We start from the raw sequence: 18,312 nt of genomic DNA on the forward strand, positions 1-18,312 counted from the left end.
TTCAGATGACTAAGCTCTTCGCCCTTACGTGCTCTCTGTTCGGTGTTGCCTTATGTGGCTGCGAGATGCTTCTACATGACTACAAGGGCTTCTTCAGGACCGGTGTCCTTTGTTCTAACTCTGAAGCTCCTGATGTTTCAAGATTGGAGTCTTCTTAATTTGGTTTTCTAATTGTTCTGTCACAGTGGCAAAAATGTACTTTATTCTGGCTTTGTCTCCAGAACTGGCTGCTCATAATAGCTATCAGCTAGAGCTTTTCTGGTGTGTTTATCACAGTAGTTTGCAAGTTTCGATTTTTCTGGTGACACTGAAAGGCTTAATGAATAGTTATAGTACTGAAATCAATCCATCTTTGCTTCTGACAGCTTTGAGTGTGCCGTGGTTGTCTTTCAACTTTAAGTAACAAAATATAAAAATAAAAAGTGAGCTGCTTGTGTAAGAGGGAGAAATGACTCATTTCACGTCATGCCACCTGTCCCCTTGAATCTCTCTTTGCTGTCTTCTCTCTCATTCAGGCTCTCCTTTCTGGCTGTTCGCGCCTGCTCTTACCTGTCTGCTCTTCCTTTTGCTCTGTTCTGCTTCTGCTGTACCTTTTTCTCCTTTGTAGCCTTTTTTTCTTTTGGTATGTTGTTTTGTGACACACCATGGAAAATGAAGAAACAACCTTTAAGCTCCATACACAAGTGCAGAATGTTGTGGATGTGGAAGTCATTGGACAGCAAGAAGTAAAATGTGTTACTAAGATGAGTTTCCTTCGTGCGGTATTGTTTTTGTTGTTGCTTCCTTTTCCTTCCTGCAGACAAGCAATACAAGGTAATGCTTTGTCTGGGGGTTGGGTCCTCCCTTTCTGACCTGTTGCAAGGGTCTTATCTTAGTTAAATGCAATGATATATGTAGAGTTGCTCTGGAGCAGTATGGGGTGACCCAATATCATCCCTCTACCTCCCCCCGGGGTATCAGAGAATTCTGCAGACAAAAGTGTGCAGGTGCTGGGATAATTAACTTTGTTTCCTAAAGATATGCTTATTCTGAAACAGTTAAAATGATATATGTGCCTTAATTTTTGTTAAAATATTTGTGTTTTGCTAGAGTGAGGAACTTTGAGCGCTCGAACTTGGCCAAATGGTTTTGTAGTAACAGGTTCAAAGTGAAAGTCATAAAAGAGTTTCTAATGCTTTTTGATTTTGAAAGGAACACTTTAGATAAAAAAGACATCTGTATTATTCAGCTTTTTAAAGGGAAAAAATTTCTTTTTATGCTTAATATTTTAAGGGGTGGTTGCATTCATTTTTGGAAGCACGACCAGAGCACTTCAGCTCTGACACTCATCAAATAAATGTTGCCCTATGGGCATTGTTCAAAAGTCGTGTTGTGGAGATTTCTTTTTTCCTGTTTTTGTTATTTAATTGGTTGGTTTTAGCAGTCTAAAGCATTGCATGCAGAGCTGACTGTGGGATTAATGTTTCTTCCTAGTACAGTGATCCTTGCACAATTAGAAATCTCTTGTTTAACTGTCACCCAGAAAGAGGGGAGGGGAAAAAGGAGACAGAAATTTGGAGGTGTGATTCTAATCCCAGATATATGTCCCCCAGCTGTGATGAGATGTTGGCCAGCATCCGATCGTACTGCTGGAACAAAGGTTTTGCTTCTCAGCTGAGCAAAAATAGATGAGTATTTCTAGCTCATGCAGAGAATTCACTGGTTTCAGGACATGTCCTCATTTACAGGAGATGTTTAGTTCACCCTATTGGCTGGGTATCCTGCCAAGGCTGCTCAACTGGTGAGTCTTCTGGGACAAGTCTCCTATCCTGAATGCTTATTTTTTTTAAAGGGTGTTTGTCAAACTGTTTCACTCTAAGTACATGCGGAGATTTTCCCATGTGTCTGCATCCCCGTGTTGGAGAGAGGTGGCAGTTGCATGTTATCAGTATTGGGGGTAGGAGCGTTTCTTGAGAGCTAACGTGTGTGGGCTGGCGTCTCTGATGGCATCAGGCCCAAGCAAAGGCTGTTGAATACAAAGAAGCTGTTTCTGGCTCAGGAGATTGTTGAGATAGAAACTGTGAAGGCTTAGACGTTATTTGAGGGGGCTATCACTGCCCGCTGGCTCTACTTGTCTACTCTGACCTATATAGCCTTCACTTTCTCAAATGTTGGAGACAAGATATTGGTCTATAGAGGCATTCGATCTGACCCAGTATAGCTGTTCTTATATTCAATTAGTTGAAGTGATTGTAGAGCAGCAGCAGTTTAAATAGATCTAGAAGAGGTTCTGGTTTGTTTTCTGTTTATTAAGGCAGGAAACAGTTTCTGTTAGATTTTTTGGGGGGGAATTGATACTTGTTTGAAACCTCTGTATTTTTCTCTCCTGAGCTCTTCTCCCATTTTTCTTCTGTGTTTATTTTTAATACCATTTAAAGACTGTTTTGGAATGAAAGTGTTTTGCAAAATCTACACATGTGGCATGGCATTATAAAAATCTCAGCTGGGTATTTATAATACAGCCAGTTCTTGGAAGAACCTTTTCTGGGTGCTTTCGGCTGATAGATTTGAGCTCCTCATGACTGTTGGTTTGGATATCTCCCAGGGTTATTATGAGAATAACAGTGTGGGTTTTTTTCTGTGTGTGATGGGTAGAATTGAGGCAGGCAGAGATGCTGAATGACTTGCCCTTACAGCTAATGAAGATCCTAAATAAAGTTGCTCTAATTAGCAGGCAGTGGTGTAAACTGGTTAATGCTCAGCCACAGGAAAAAGGCAGTGTTGGGATGGAAGCCGGTTTGCAGGAGAGGACACAGTATAGCTCCACCAATGTAGGTCAGGGAGCGTGCCTGGAGGTATGAATTTCAGTGTGTTGTTTCAGGGGGGTGGAGGGAAGGAGCCATCCAACTTCAGCTGCAGCCAGCATTCCTTCTAGTTTACAGAAGATTTTACTGATCCCTCTCATACTGGTTTCTTCAAATTAGAAAAAATGTTCTTCCAGTGCTTCAGAACAAAGGAATGCACCGTTGTGTTTTTCTATGTGGAATAATAATGCTGCTGTTGATTTATTTTTATTATTATTTTGTTTTGTTTTCCAGCTGCTGCTGCAGAAAGCTCGCTCAGGTTACTGTCCAGTGTGGCCCAGGAGGTAAAAGGACGAGGTACTATAAGCTGGATAGACTGCGGGTATGTCTCACTGTTTTTCTCCTTTTCTTCCCTCTCCTCTTTTGGCTTTTATTGCTGACTTAGCTTTTTTGATAGCTCTGAAACTTTTTGCCTGTAACTGAACCCACATTGTTCTGTGCAGTTTGGTCATAGCTGTAGGGAGCCTACATCTTACCATCTTCTCTTCCTTTGTACCAGTGGTGGGGAATCATTTTTTCCTTATGGCTGTTGTCACTTCTTCTCTGACAGCATGTTTTTCAGCGTGAAGCTGGAGACCCCAGCTAGCATTGCCCTTTCATGGGACATAGAAATTCTGACTGCGCTGGCTTTCCCACAAGGGGAGGAACCTCGCGTGTTGTGCTTCAGCTGGAGGGCAACGTGGTTCTGCTCCTACAGCAAATGTTGCACGAGCAGTAGGGCTGTTTGCTTGGTTTTGAAGCATCAACCTGTTTGCATTTCTCAATAAAAGTGCTTTCTTTTAAAGAACTTCCTCTGTGCTTATGTAGGTTCATGGCAATTTTTAATGTGAAGGCAGGAAAACTTGTTTTTGTAAGTGGTTGCTTGTGTGAGGAGGAATGAACAGGTGTGTACTTTCTGGTTTGCAGATGCGAAAGCCTCTGCTGTGGTTCTGCTCAATAACACATTGCCTGTGGTTTTAGCGTGTGTATCGTAGTGCCTCTCTGCCTATGCAGCTTCGAGAGCTTTGCCTGCAGGTGGCAAATTCCCCTTCCTGTGCTGCAGAGGAACAGCTTGCTGCCTACCTGTGTGTTTGGGTGGATTGCCATGGTATGAACAAATTGTACACTGTGTACAAACCTAAGTCAGCTCTGAAAAATCATGTGGCTCCCTTAAAATTATACTTTTGAAACCAACCTCCATCCGTCAATCAATGACCCAGAATAAATCATTGGTAAGTCAAATTTAACGTGTTTTTGTTATTGGTTAACCTGTCTTTCTCTCCCCCTGCCACCAGGCAGGTATCTCTCCCATGGAGTCCTCTGCTTCTGCCTTCCGTTTGCATTCTGCTGGACTTGTCCAAGTACACAGACACTTTCATCTCTGCCCAACTGATGGGGACAGTGTTCCAAGTCACCCGCTGGCAGAAAGCAGGGCTGCTCCTCAGAGCTCAGTGAAGCCTGTACCATTTCCCACCTGCTGAAAAGCCAGCAAATTAATTACATTGACCCTGATGAAAAGAAGGTTGAGTGGAGAAGATCAGGCATACCTCTGCAATTCAGTCACCTTTTCCAATGAAAGCACATATAAACAATTTTTGGTTGTCAGTAATGATGGCTAGCAAATAGGATACTGGGCCAGCTTCTTGGCTTCAGTTTCTGATCGTCCCTGTTTGTGAATGTGGAGTGGTCACTACCTTTTTGTGTCTTCTTTTTCCTTCTTGTTTTAGGCTACATCTGTGTTGGGGGACTTAATGCTTACCGTGCCTGTGTATGTGGCACGTGTGTACAACTGCTGGAATGATGAGGCTGTTCATCTGGCCTTTCAAAATGCTGCTATAATACAGCTAAGCAATAACCATCTCCGGGATTTATTTCAGTTCTGGGTTGGGGAAGGAAAGATTCAGTGTTTAGGACTTCAATTTGAAGTCCGGGGAGGTTTTGGCACTTAGTTCAACGGAGAAGTCTCTGCTGCTGAGTTTGTAAGTGATGATGATGGGGAGGGAAATGCGTTGTTTGGTTTTTGCTGTAAAACAAACTTTAATTCATCAAACCCTAATATGCTCTCCCTCTCCAAACATTGTCATCTAAACCGAACTTTGTTATGGAAGTTACTTGCAAGAAATATATTTTAAAGTCTCCAGGTCGTGCTTTAATACATTTTGTGGGTGGCTTGGTACTTGCAGTGCCTTTCCTCTGACTGTGGTGGGGAAATATTTGAGCTTCCTATTCGTAATGAAAGGTGGGTTATTCCCAGAGTGTGAAGCAGCCTGATGAAGATCATGCTGTAAGAGGTTGGGAGACCTGGGAAATAGATTTGTAGGTTCCCAGAATTAGCTTTAATGCCAGTAATATCACAATCAGATTGACACTTGCCGAGTGACAGGCAATGGACAGGGTGCTGTAACATGGCAATAGTCATAATTCTCTTTGAGGGTTGAGCAGCGCTTCCTTTCAGATCACTCATTTGGGAAGAGCCTGGGAAAAAATAGATGATCTGTCCAACTGTAGTTGAATATTTGTCGGAGATGTCTCTTCTGTTCCTCCCTCCTGCAGAGGGATGTCATAACAGAGTTTGTGAACTTGCTTCATGGAGCAAGGTGAGCTGGAAGACTGGCTTGTGGCGAAGGAGGTCTTGATGTGTGCAAAAAACCCAAACAAACCCCTGCAAACAAATAGTTTGAGCCTGAACCAAGTTTTGTGGTTGATTTGCTTGTTAAACCCTTAAAGCATTCTGAAATCGATCTCGTAGTGTTGAGGTAACTTTTAAACAATTTTTTTTCCCTAGAAATCTTTTTTCCTTTGCTTATTGCTTTTTTCATGTGTGTGTATATAGGTGGCTGCAAACTGCTGCCCACCTGGTTGCAGTGATAATATGAAGGAGGCGGCAGTGCTGTCTGCCACTGGTCATAAAGGGCCAATTGTAGGGACGGAACAGCTGAGTCCTACCAGAATTGCTCTAGCTGTTCTCCCACTGCAAGTATGCTGTGAAGCTTATTTGCAAGTCTTCATGCCGAAACAAACAGCGCACAGATGCAGCGATATTTACAGCACAGGCTCAATTTGTTTTACAAATATTGACAAGAAATGGCTTGTTTGGCAGCAATATTTAGCAGGGAATTTTGGCTTTGCTCTTTACATCCCGCTGTAGCGGACTTCTTTGCCTTCAGATCCAAGCATTGGCAAGGCTGGCATACATGTGGAGTTGTGGTTTGTGTCTCTGCTTCCCTGTGGCGATGACAGCAGTCTCTTTCTTTTCTTCTTCTTTATTGGCGGTGCGTTTTTTTGTTTCTTGTCATTCCCCTTCTTCCCCTCATTTTCAGGACATATCACTCCACTGATGGAAATCGTTATGGGTTGTTCGGTCTCGGCAGTATGTTCTGTATTTCGTACAGCGGAGGGGAGTGTGCGGGTTTGCAGCTGGAAGCGGGCTGCCTGAATTGCTGGCTTACGTGACCTCGGCTTTTGTTAGGTCTGTGGTATGAGACAGAGGTTAGGTTTGAGCTTTCAGTTCCAGGTTGAGTGGTCTCAGGGAGACCAGGGAGGTTAGTTTTTCAGCATAATGTGGGGAAATACTTGGTTTCTCGCTGGGACTGTTAGCGTAGAGTAGAAGAGGTTGCCAATTAGTTTGTCACTTTGCAGCAGGATAGTACAGGTCCCCAGAGTGCCTGAGCTTCGGAGATGAAAGGCTGGGAAGTGCCAGGTACCTGTCTTTCCTGCACAATTAGGCTCACTTGTGTTAAGTGCCATGCTGGAGTAGGGCCACGCTGAGCACAACGCACCCAGGGACACCTCTGCATGCAGTATTTGCAGATAAGGTCCTCATTCACAGGAGATTTCAATCAGTTTGTGCAGGCAGATAGACGCTTCGTGATTAGAAATGAAGGGGCAGCACGACAATTGCTTGCAGCATTGAAGTGGTCACTGTTTGCTGCTGTGAGCTGAGATAGCATATGTGGCTCTGTACGCAATTAAACATGAAGCTATTTCAATTGTGAATAAAAGACCCACAAATGATGTGACAAAAATATGTTTTATTCTAGCCTTTCTGTGTTTTAATTAAAAGTCCTTGCTGAGGCGTTTGATGTTGAATGAACAGTGGTGTGAGAGATGACAGAATATTGAATTAATAATGCCTGGTAAAATACAGTCTTCTGTGCGATGGCTACTTCCTGTTGCTGTCGGTTTGAACAGAGTGCATTCTGCTAACTTTTATTTATTTATTTCCTTCCTGTAATACCTGGTGTTTTGTTTCTGAGTTGAGGCTAACTGGTCTCAGAGGTAGAGCACAATGTTGCAGGTTGGTAAATCCTCAGAGCGTCCCAGAGGTGGCTCAGTCATCTTATGAGCAAGTGTTTGGAGACTTGTATTTGGGGAGATGCCACACTAATAGGTGCTGAGAGTCCCACCTTCTGTTCCTGGCTCTGCGAATGATTCACTTGTTACTTCGTGCTGTTAAAAAAGGTGTATCTGTCTTCCAGGCAGCTGGGTAAATATTGCCTGATTCATTAGTCAGTGTTTATAAAGAGTTTTGAGAACTTTAAAAGGAAAAATGCTACAGCAGCATGAATGAGTGCTCTTCATTTAGTGTGTTCAGATGCTATTGGGATGGGCACGTAAGCAAGGAGAGGGTAGGGTTATTTATTGAATTATTTTTAGTAGCAGGCTGATAGAAATTTTGAAAATGGAAGGGCTTCATAGGGAGTTGAAAGCTCAAGGTGTCTGCAGAAAAGAAAATGTCGTGTCGTTTTGTGCAGTCTCAGAGTCTGGCTGCTGGTAGCTGTAACCGCAGGTTTGGGTGCAGTGGAGCTGCAGGCGGACAGTCAGTGTGCGTGCCGCAGAGTCTCTGCGTCCCACCTCGGCCCCCTAAACTTCAGTCTTTGGAGGCGTAGTACAACGCTGATGTGGTCAAGTAAAAGAGGAGTTCTGTGAAAAATAGAAACTCCTGGCAAATCCTTAGGGGGGCAAGTAAAAGGTACAAAGTGATGATGTGCCTGGGAATGCAATAAGACAGAATTACTGCTTGAGTGAAAGATGAAGTTTTTGTTGCTTGTCTTTAAAGCAGACAAAGCTCCAATCCCAGTTTTTGATGCCCTGAGGTCTGGTTTTGAAGAGTAATCATTATAAAGTTATCTTCTAGCCTTCTTCAGTAGGTTTTGTGATATATGATGGTGTGGCCAAGGACTGATGTTACTTGGAAGAGTGTAACTAGTTTGGGTGAAGTGGAAAGAAAGTAAAATGGCTTTGTTGAAGAGAAGAAAATGTTTGGCAGGTTATAAAATGCATTGTGGTCAGGTGCAGCTTTGAGGAGGTAGCAGAAGAGGTTGAAACTAGCTCTTTCCATCCTGAATGTGATTTAGAGAATGCTCCTGAGTTTTCCTGTTACTGAATTGTCTCGAGTTTTTTATTGACTATAACTCCTGCCCAATTTTGGACTGGTATTTTCAAAAAAGCACCCATTTCCTTGGCTCTGGGTAATTATTCTCTGCTCAAACTTGCATGGTTCCCTTTACTGTAGGTCCCAAACATAAACAAAGCTGTGTAATTTCCATCTGCTGTCATAGCGCGTGTGCTTGGCTTTAGCACATCAGACTGCTAGGAAGAGGAAATGCCATCTGGTTAAAATGTCTGACTAATTTTTGGTTGGTTTTAATCCCACTCTTTCTGCTTTTGTGTGTCATTCTTGTAGTTCCGTTTTTGTGTCCTGTGCATCATTCTTGTACTCCCCATCCCCAACAATTACTTGTTACTGTTGCAATCCCATGGCATTTGGCATAAAGGTAAAACCATAATCTGGCTGGTAGAGCAGCCCTTTCAAGGCTATGCCTCTAAATGTGCCGGTTCATGAGAGAGCCAAATTGAATGAGTAGTTGTCTTTTCTGGGATTCCCCCCAATTTCTGTGTTTATCTGCCTTTTAGATGAAATCTTCCTTCCCAAATTTCTAATTTCCTAATGCTTTGATACAGAAAGGCTTTACCCATATATGCAATCATAAATTAATTTGTTTAATGCCTTGAAATAGCAGGGAGGAATTTCAGAAAGAAGGCTACTGGTACAGATGGCTTTAAGTGTAATTTTGCTCTTTAGTTTTTACCTTCACTCCTATAAAGCTGATCAGAAGTAGGATTTATTTAACAGAATAAGTCTACTCATCTTCCTTCCTTGTAGTTGAATTTTAAAGATGATGAAAAGCTTTGAAATTGCAAATAAAAATGACCACATCTAATGGAGAGAGAAAAAAGGAAGAAGAAAGGAGTGCTGCTCTTGGACTGATGTGACCTCTTCCATCCAAGTAGATTTGCAGTGTCTGGGATTTCTGCCTTTTTCTACAGTTGTCTTGAAGGTAAAGGGTGATGGCAGCTCAGGAGCGGATGGCATGTAGTGTTAGATACCAGCCTGGGGGAAGTAGTGGGGGCTCCATCTGCAGCTGGTCCAGGGCAGGTAAGCCGGGTGTCCATCAGGAACGCTTTGCAAGTGTAGTTATACTGGCAACGTGGTCCTTGTGTGGGTGCTATTTATATGGGCAAACCGTGCATTTGCAGCATAGATTCTCAGTACCTTCCTCCTGTCTCTATTGTAACCTGTCTGCGTGGTTAATGCTAATTCACATTAAAGCCCTTTTATTTTACCGTAAGAATGACCATGCAGGAAGTGCTATGCCAATCTGAAAAAAAAATCCTTGTTAAAGTAAGCTCTCGGTTCCTAACATAAACCCATTTAGTCTGGTGTATTGCATTAATTCAGAAATCCAGAGCGTTTAACTAAAATCCACTGTAGTGCTTCTGCTCGTGTCTGTTTCATCCTAACCATGGGTTTTGCCTAGAATTGCTCATTAACTGTGACACTTCAATGTTGCTGCTATTCCGACTAAAATCAAGAGCAAGCGAGCTATGATTTAGTGTAAAGTTACCTATATTTTCCCTACATTCAATACTTCATTTAAAACATCCTCTAACATCCTCACCAGGCCCATAGTGCAGCTAAAGGTCATAACACAGGCGCCAAGGGAACAGGACAATGTGCTGCAGGGTCTGTGTCCGTGGGTGATACATTCAAAACCTGCCTTCATGGGGGGATCTTAGATTAGGGTGAACTCAAAGGAGAGTGGTAGTCGTCTTGTGTCCAGGGTTAGGACAGTGTCCCCCTCTGCCAGGTTGTGTGGGTTACAGGAGGTGTGGATGCATCTGGTGAGGAAAGCTACTGCTTTGTAAAGAGAGTTCAAATGTTTGGCATTTCTAGAAGTTCCTGCAGAGCCTTTCATAGCTCCTGTGAATGTGTTCACCTTATTTCTCTGCAGCTATGTGGGCTGCCTAGTGCCTCTTACTCATTTATATTTCCATGGAAAGTACCATTCGTTATAACTTCTTGACTTTCTGCAGGGCTGGAGCTTATAATTTTTTCCTTTAATTGTTTTTGCATGACAATACCCATTACCTTTTTGTCTTGGGTTTCTTTCTGCTCTTTGGCTCGCTCTTGCTTGCAGTGAGAATTAATTTCATGGGTTTTAATTTTCAGAAAATACTTCTTTTTAATCTCATTCCTATAGATTCGTGGCCTCTGTAATTGACTAATGGGCACAGGGAGTCGTTTGTACTGGGTGAAGAGTGGCGCTGGGTCTCCACAGCACATGGATTATTCTGTTTGCATTCCTGGCACGTTCCAGGGGAGCATTTGGAGCAGAAGGCTGCGATTGCCTTGTGGGTCACAGGGAGGCTTTTTGCTGTGTTCTAAGGGGGAAAATAAGGACCTAAATTCAGATGAGACTTTGTCCTGTCAGTCTGCTAATCCTGATCTTTAATTCTTTCCAGCAGCATGTTTTCTAGTTTTGGTTTTCATGCTCTCCTATCCCTTAAAAAAAAAAATCAAGTTTTTCATCCACTGCGTTGTTTGAGCAGCTCATTTGTTCTGTGCTATAGAAACCTGTTGCTATTGTTACTTCTTTTATATGATAATTTCCATCAGGAACCTAGAACAGTGTTGCTTTGTTTTCAAAGATGAACCTTATGTTTTCTGCTTCCTGTGCTGGTTACTTCTGCGTCTGTCTCTCCTGGGTCCTGTTCCTATTTTGGTGACTGCAGGTTCTTAAACCCCACTCAGGAGCATAGTATCAAAGTGCCTGTCTGCGTGGAGGGCTGCGTATGGGCTTTCTGTTCCAGTAGATGTAAGCCATTACCATCCAGAGGCTGCTTAGCACAGCTCTTTGGAGAAGTGCTCTTGCAAGCTAGGCTGATGGTTTGAGAAGTGATTTTTCTTAATTATTTTTTTTTTCTTCTCTTGATTTCAGTTCTGTCTTTGAGAGTGATCCAGAAAGGTCTGGGATCATTAGAGAATGTGACATTCTGTCAGCAGCAGTAGTTGTGGCAGCAGCCACCTGGGGCTGAGAGGGAGGAGTGAGGATGATGGGGAGGCGATGCCCGCAGTCTGAGAGAAGGAGGGTTTTGCTGGGGCCGGTCTGTTTCCCTTTGGTCAGCAAAGGACACAAACTGCTGTAGTGTACATGGATCACACAGCCCTTGTTGGAGGGTGGGATTGGTGACTGCGAGGAGCGTAGTCAAAATCCCATATTGGCCCCAACAATGGCCGATGAATTGCATTTTTGATTTCGAAACCGTGTAGGAGCACATCTAACTACAACTGACTATTAATGACTTCCTCTTTCAGATTGGTTTTGCAAGTGCAAATGTGGTTTTTATTTTTAGGTGGCTTGAGGAAATTTCTGGCGTTGACACCCCTTTTGCTGCTTTTTGGGTCACAAGCTCAATTAGTTGTTTGGCAGGATCTCAACTCCGTGCTTTCTCAGATGTTCATCGGTCTGTTGTCTGGAGAGGGTATTCTATGGAAGGTAGCCAGCGGGCATGTGCAGAGGCTGCGCATTGGGCTGGAAAACCCTGTTTGATAATTCACTTCTGAGGGCTGGTCTGAAATTGCAGTTGCACTGCCCTCAAGTTTAACTGGAGTTGTTCTCTGTACAATGGTTTTCACCCTAATATAAAAGAATGAAAGCAATTAAACAACAGACACAATAACGAGAGAGCATGCTGGTAACAAGGTGACAGCTTTGACTGGTACCTTGCAAAGCTTTTTCCAGTGTTGGGGAGTTTGTTTTGTAGGCAGCCTTGTTCCTGCTCTGCCATATCGCCCTGCTCTCAGAGCCCGTTCTTCCTCCTTACCTGCTCAGTCTTGTCTCTTCCAGCTGCTGGGACAGTGACAGTGTTTGTCTGTGCAGCCACCGATACAATAGAGCCTCCATTGCACTGGGGTTTACAGGCGCAACTGCGATATAAGGGACTGCTGAAGTATAATTTATGTGGATTGTTCAGACCGAGAGATGTAGAGATAGGAGAGAGAAAATCCGTTTACAGATTGTGAGGTCTGTGGTTCACGTGTGGTTACATGATATGCTGATAGAGTTGTGAGTTTTTGTGCAGACAGATTTACTGACCCGGTTACTTAAATTGGTGCTGTCTGTTTTTATTAACGACTTCTCTTGTGTCTGGAAACACTGTAGGTATGGATGAAAAAGAAGACTGTGTCCAGTCTGTGTTGCAAAGTGTTAGTAAATGCCAGCACTGTGGCATTGAAGTGGTGTGGCCACACAGCACACACTGCAATTACGTTGGCAACTGGGGACGTGAACTTTTTTTGGATGGCATTTTTGTCATTTCCTAAGAGGGGATTTGACAGTGATTCCAGAGCCTTCCTCCCCAGAGGCTGATGTGGTTGTAGGGCTGTTTGCCCTTCTTGATGAGAAGCCAACGGGCAGCATTATGTGATAAGGGAAATAATTAGGGAGCTGCAGAAGATCTTATTTGTGCTCGTGAGAGAGGATGGTGCTGAGGATCTTAGTCTTAGTCTGCTGCCTTCAGGACTTGCCTGGGCAACATTTGAATTCACCCCAAGGAGGATGTTTTGCACTGCCACCTCCACGCACTGTGATCTTACTCAGGATCCATCCAGCTCAGACTTATTTTGTTTTTATAAACCAATGTGTACTTACTGCAGCCAGACTCCTGGATCTTATGTTCCTCCTGTCTGTCTGGCTTTGTCCTCTGTTCTTTCTCTCTTCAAATTACCTTGACACATTGCTGCAAAAGCCTTTCTCTGGGTTGCTCTTGCCACTGGGGACTGCTATCGGTATGTATCACTGCTTCTCCATCCTTATGCTCATGAGCTCCATGGCCTGTGGACAGCATCCTGCACCACCCCTGAGGAATACCTGCAGCATGTCCCCTTCAGGTGCTGGCTTCAATGGTGGTGATCCAAAGGAGATCACATCTCCTTCACAAGCCCCTCACACTCCTCCTGCCCTCGTAACAGCTGGCTGCCTGTGCAAAGTGATTATTCATGCATGCTAACGCTGACAAGGGACCCCAGAGGTTTAGAGGGAGCACTACAGTCGGGCTTCCTGACAGCTCCATTGTAACCCCAAATGACAGAAGTGTCTCCCAGTAGAGGAGGTGGGGATGTGAATGGAAAGGGGTGAAGTATTCCTGTGATGCCTGCTGTCTTTGTTGTTTAGACTTCTTGCTTAGTTAGGTGAACATGGATCTTTCATTTTGTTTTTACCAAGCTGCTATATGTCTTTGCTTCTCCAACAAAGGAGCATTTTGGACCCTGGTTTGGTTTTGTGGGAAGGGGGAGCGTGAGGAACATGCCAGTGGGAGTGGAAGGAACCTGTGCCATTGTGCTACTTATGGTTTGGCCTTACTACCACATAGACAACTGCTGGTTAAGGTCCTTTGTGGTATTGCACACACGTTGATGTTTGGATTATTTTCCATGGAGATAAAGCTGGATGATTTGTAGGGCTTCCTGCAGTCAAAGCAGAGGTCCCTTCAGCAGTAGCACAGGGACCTGGAGGATATCAATTGCTCTGGACAGAAATGGCGCAAGGCAGCCAAGGATGGCTGCTGGGGGACGTTACTGACCTCATCCTCCAACCAGTATTTCCTGCGCCTGGTGCCTTGTCTGGAGTGTCTTGGCCTGGGTGGTAGAGTGCTGATTTTGGGGGTGGTTTCTGTCTTTTTAGATTTTGGGTTTTAGTTCTGTTTTTTCCTTTTCCTTTTTTTTTTTTTCTAGTCTTCGTAACTAACTCTTACACTGCCTCTTCAAGTGCTATAATAAAATTGCAAAAACCAGAGTCCGAATTACCTCTCCCATGTGAGAGTTGAGGAGCTCATCTTCAGAGAGAGGCTGTTGGCTGAGATCCAAAAGAGACAAATCTCAGAGCAGACACTGCATATGTGTTGATATTTACTCTTATTAAGGATAATGGTCATTACCAAGTGATATCAGAGCAGGTTGCTCTTTGCAGGTTATTTTTGTCTGGCTGTAAGTGAAAGCAGAAGGAAATGCAGGATCTCTGCCATTTCTGTATGTCTCATTTTCTGCTTTTTCCAAAGAATCATTAGTATAGCATCTGAGTTGGTGTGTCTGACGTGCAAAAATCTGCACTGATGCATGAAAAAATTACTGATACATATTTAGACGCTTCCTATTCTGGGAATTTGCTCCTCTTTCATCCCTTGCATCAGTGCAGATAGCTTGCATAAACATACTAAACTCCCAATGCAGCGGTGCAGAGAATCTGCCCACTAAATGGTAAGACACATACTGGAGTAAACTGCTGCTTTCTTTCCTGTGATAATGGATGTGCATTCAAGCAGCTACGTGCATCTCTACAAATGGAGCAATCCTGATAGCAGGGCAGGCTTGGATCTTGTTTCCTTCCAATGAAACAGCTGTTCTTATCTTTCTTTTTTTGAATAGAAACTCATGCAAACAGAAAATGAATTGGTAGTAGCTGGAGTGGTAGGAGTTGCTAGCTGATTGCTTACAGGTACATCCCAGTAGTAATGTTTTGTAGTGTTTTTCAACTATAAACCTTGCAGAACTTTTCTGAGATGAGTACCTGGATCTCTAAGTGACATATAAGGAACAATTACAGTTTTTTCCCCTATATAGTTTGAAGGACATCAAATTGGTGGCGGAAACTGGCAACAGAATTGTCTTGATACCCATTTTGGTCCTCTGTTGATGCCAGAACAATAGTCTGCGCGTGTTGGGGTTTGACAGACCTTGTAGCTGGAGAGAGGTTTCAGCATTACACTTGTTCGCATCAACCACCTAACATTTGTCTTAGCGAGGATGAGATCGCCACTAATATATGTGTATCCTGGAAACATTTGGGAGTGTCTAGCTGAGCATTTATAAATGTTGACTGTGGTTCGGGCTGACTTTAGTTATCTGTCTGGAGGTCAGTCAGCTCCAGCAGAGCCACAAGGGCTTTGCGGTGCCTCTAGGTCTGTCTGGGGTAAAACGGGGGGATAATCTGAAACTGGTGCTGTGTGCTGAGATTCCCTGACCTTCGAGTCACTTAGGGTTTAGCCCATGGGACTGTTGGAGGACTGCAGGTGAGAGACAACATGTTTCTGGCCCCAGGGTTTGATGTTGCTGCAGACTTTCTGTACAAACTGCACGGGGCAAACCGCCTTCTCAGCAAAAATCCAATCCAGCTATTTGTTTCATAATCTAGTTTTGTTACAAGGAGAGATGTTCATGTTATTCAGTGATTTGATTTAGCTATACCTTCCACTGCACTCTGGGGAAAACAAAGAAGTGGCAGGCAACGTGAAAATAGCTGTCCTCTCAGGCTCAGATCTCCAGCCTCCTGGAGAAGCAAAGAAAGAGTTTGAGAGTTACAATGACTAGCTTTGGCTATGAATCTGAAAATGTAGAACCAACATGAATTCAGTAAGACTCTTCAGATGAACATGCTTCTGTACAACTGGGATTACAGGTGCACCTTCCTGGTGAGGTAGTTGCGTGCTTTGTTAGTTACTTAAAATCCTCATTTCCTTCTTCAGCATAATATTCTGATTCTGAAGCGTGTGTCTGTAGCACCCCCTCCTCATTTCCATCTACAGTAAGCATTTGGGAAATTTCCACAAAGGCACACTCTTATGTGCAGCACACTATGAATTTACTGTTTGTGGTTCCTCACATTTGCAGAAAGGCAGCTGGAGAACATTGGGAGAACTAGCACCAGTGCTGGCAGCAGCACTTAATTTGGTGGGGCTCTTGCAACCCTTGCATCTTGGTCTCTAATGAGTCTCTAATCAGTTTAAACTTGATGACTTTTCAGTGTTTTCATTTTCTAAATTGATTTATCTGCGTAAAAGGTACAAGTTGTCCTCTGCTGGGAACAAGTTTCCAAGCTTTTTAATCTTGCAGTTTGTCAATGCAAAGAATAGTCTTGTCGGTGTGAATCATCCTCTTTTCTTTGTAGTTGTACAGTGTCACTCATCTCCCCAGGTCTTTGACTAACTTCATATTCACTTCAGCTTGAAGTATCCTTATAGCTTCACTTCTACATTGTTTAGGACAGCAGTTAGGCCATGAAGACCCTTTACCTGTCCCCAAAGCAAATGTACATGCGGTTTTTTCCTGTGACCTTTCCCTCTTCAGCTCAGCCTAATGTGATGCTGGAAGCGATTCTCTCTTGTTAGGTTTGAAAACCACCTCTGAGAGGTCTGTTTGCTGTTACATGCCTCCTCTTTCATTCAGGACCTGTGGCAGATGGTCGTTATCTTCACTTCCCGGGTGTGGCTCCAGGACACATCCCTTATAGCTAGAGTGAATGGGGTTGCTGGGCTTGGGGCTCCAAAATTTGAATTTGTTTTTGTTTTCTGTAGGACATTTTTAAGGCTAGCCACTTGTGATCTGGGCTTGGAGATACCATGAAGATGTTTCTTTTTGGTTTTGAGTTATCTTCTGACAGATATAAAAACAGACCTGCTCTTTCTCTTTGAATCTTTTCACGAAGAGTGCTCTTTGACCGCCACCCTAACAGTAGCACGGTCTTCTTGAAAACTTGACTTCCTAAATTTTATGTTAATCCTGTGGACAGAAGGTCTGCTGGGGTACTCGGACATGCTGGAATGGGCTGCTTTCTACTGGTTAGGGCCTGGCTTTGGAGTGTGGTTTTAACACAGTTCACTGTGTCCTGATCAAGCAAACGCAGAAATTAAATTGGCTAACGGAGCTTTCCACAATGCTTGTCCCACAAACTTAGCCGAACAGCTTCCAAATTACTGTTAGTTGCAGCTAACTGCTTGATGAGGAAGCACAGCAATGAGTTTTCAGAACTGAATGCATTTGATTTCCTTTCTTGTAACCATTTTTCTTCCAATATGTGTTTTTTGCAGTGATACTGAAAGCCGAAAATTATGCAAGAAGATGAAAGTAGATCCTAATTCAAAGGAGAAAGGAGTGGAATTACTCCATTATAAGTGAGTGCTGGGCTGGGATTTGTAGTTCCTAATTGTTGATGCCCCTGTTAGGACCCTTTGTTCTCCTTGCAGCTCCATATTGCTGCAGCATGGACACTTTTTTTTTTTTTAATCCTTTGACATGTGAAATTGCTTGCTGTTTCTTCAGTTTTCAAGCATGTGTGGTGACAGAAGTTGAGATAATTTTATTTTGCTGTTGAATAGAATACACTAAAAGCATGAGTGGGACCTGTAAGAGATGCCCAATGGACTAAAACTGCCCAATGCACAGGGCTGATGCCTGAGATTTAAGCTGTCTTACTTTTGCTGGCACGTGCCCACTGGCATGTGCCTTGGGCAAGTTGCTTCACCTCTCTGTGCTTGCTTTTCTGCTTTGAGATAGTACTTTGTAAAGTAAGTGGAGAAAGGCAAGCGTTGTGAGACAGCAGGAGATTTTCTTCCTGGAAATAATAGGAGTGGGAGTACTGTTAAGTGTAAGAGACACCAAGCAGCTGCAGCTCCATCTCCAAAGATCATGCCTTAGTAAATATTCTTGTTAAAGTGTCAGGAAGGAAATTATTTACTAGAAACCTGTTTGCTTTACACTCTGTTTTGCACTCTCCCTTTTTCCTTACTCTTTTTTTCCCCCTTAAATTACTGTACTGTAAATTCTACTCTACACAGAATTCTTAATTCTGTGGCTTCAGCCGGGTAATGTTATTGTGGTTAGTGAGAAGTGAGAAAGAGCAGCTATATGATATCCAGCAACAGTACTGTAAGTTAACACTATTCCCCACTCCTTGTTCAACAGGGACGGTGCATTTCATACTGAATATAACAGAGCGGTCACATTGAAGGTAAATTTAAATATTTGATTGTTATTCTTTTGGTTTTGCTAGATACAGGGGAGACATTCGTAGATTAAAACCAGGTGTTGGTACTGGTTTTCATGCTGAAGGCATGAAAGGGAGGGGGTTAATCTTCATAAACAGCTGTCAGAATGACCTGAAGGTTTTTGTGCATGTTTGTGTCTGCCAACCACAGATCCAGGAAAATTTGTGTATTAGGAAGATTGAAGCCATGTTGAACTCTGATGTAAATTGTAAGTTACCTTGCAGGCTGGCAACAAATAGGGATTTTCTTGTTTAGATTACAAGGTGCTATTAATGGCAGTGTAACTAAGTATTATTTGATACTGCGTTTTGATAAGGAGTTCTCTGAG

General features: G+C 43.2%; 1 protein-coding gene across 1 annotated transcript in view; it reads left to right on the forward strand.

Annotated features, from left to right (window-relative positions):
* PDIA5 (protein disulfide isomerase family A member 5) overlaps positions 1–18,312 on the forward strand; it is a 104,096-nt gene that overhangs the window by 11,964 nt on the left and 73,820 nt on the right. Inside the window, exons 3-5 of the mRNA XM_074594150.1 lie at positions 3,078–3,165; positions 17,028–17,111; positions 17,902–17,947. Coding sequence (XP_074450251.1) covers positions 3,078–3,165; positions 17,028–17,111; positions 17,902–17,947 — 218 coding nt within the window. The remainder of the gene's footprint in view (positions 1–3,077; positions 3,166–17,027; positions 17,112–17,901; positions 17,948–18,312) is intronic.

This window comes from Larus michahellis, chromosome 7 (assembly GCF_964199755.1).
Source record: "Larus michahellis chromosome 7, bLarMic1.1, whole genome shotgun sequence".
Classification (NCBI taxonomy): domain Eukaryota; kingdom Metazoa; phylum Chordata; class Aves; order Charadriiformes; family Laridae; genus Larus; species Larus michahellis.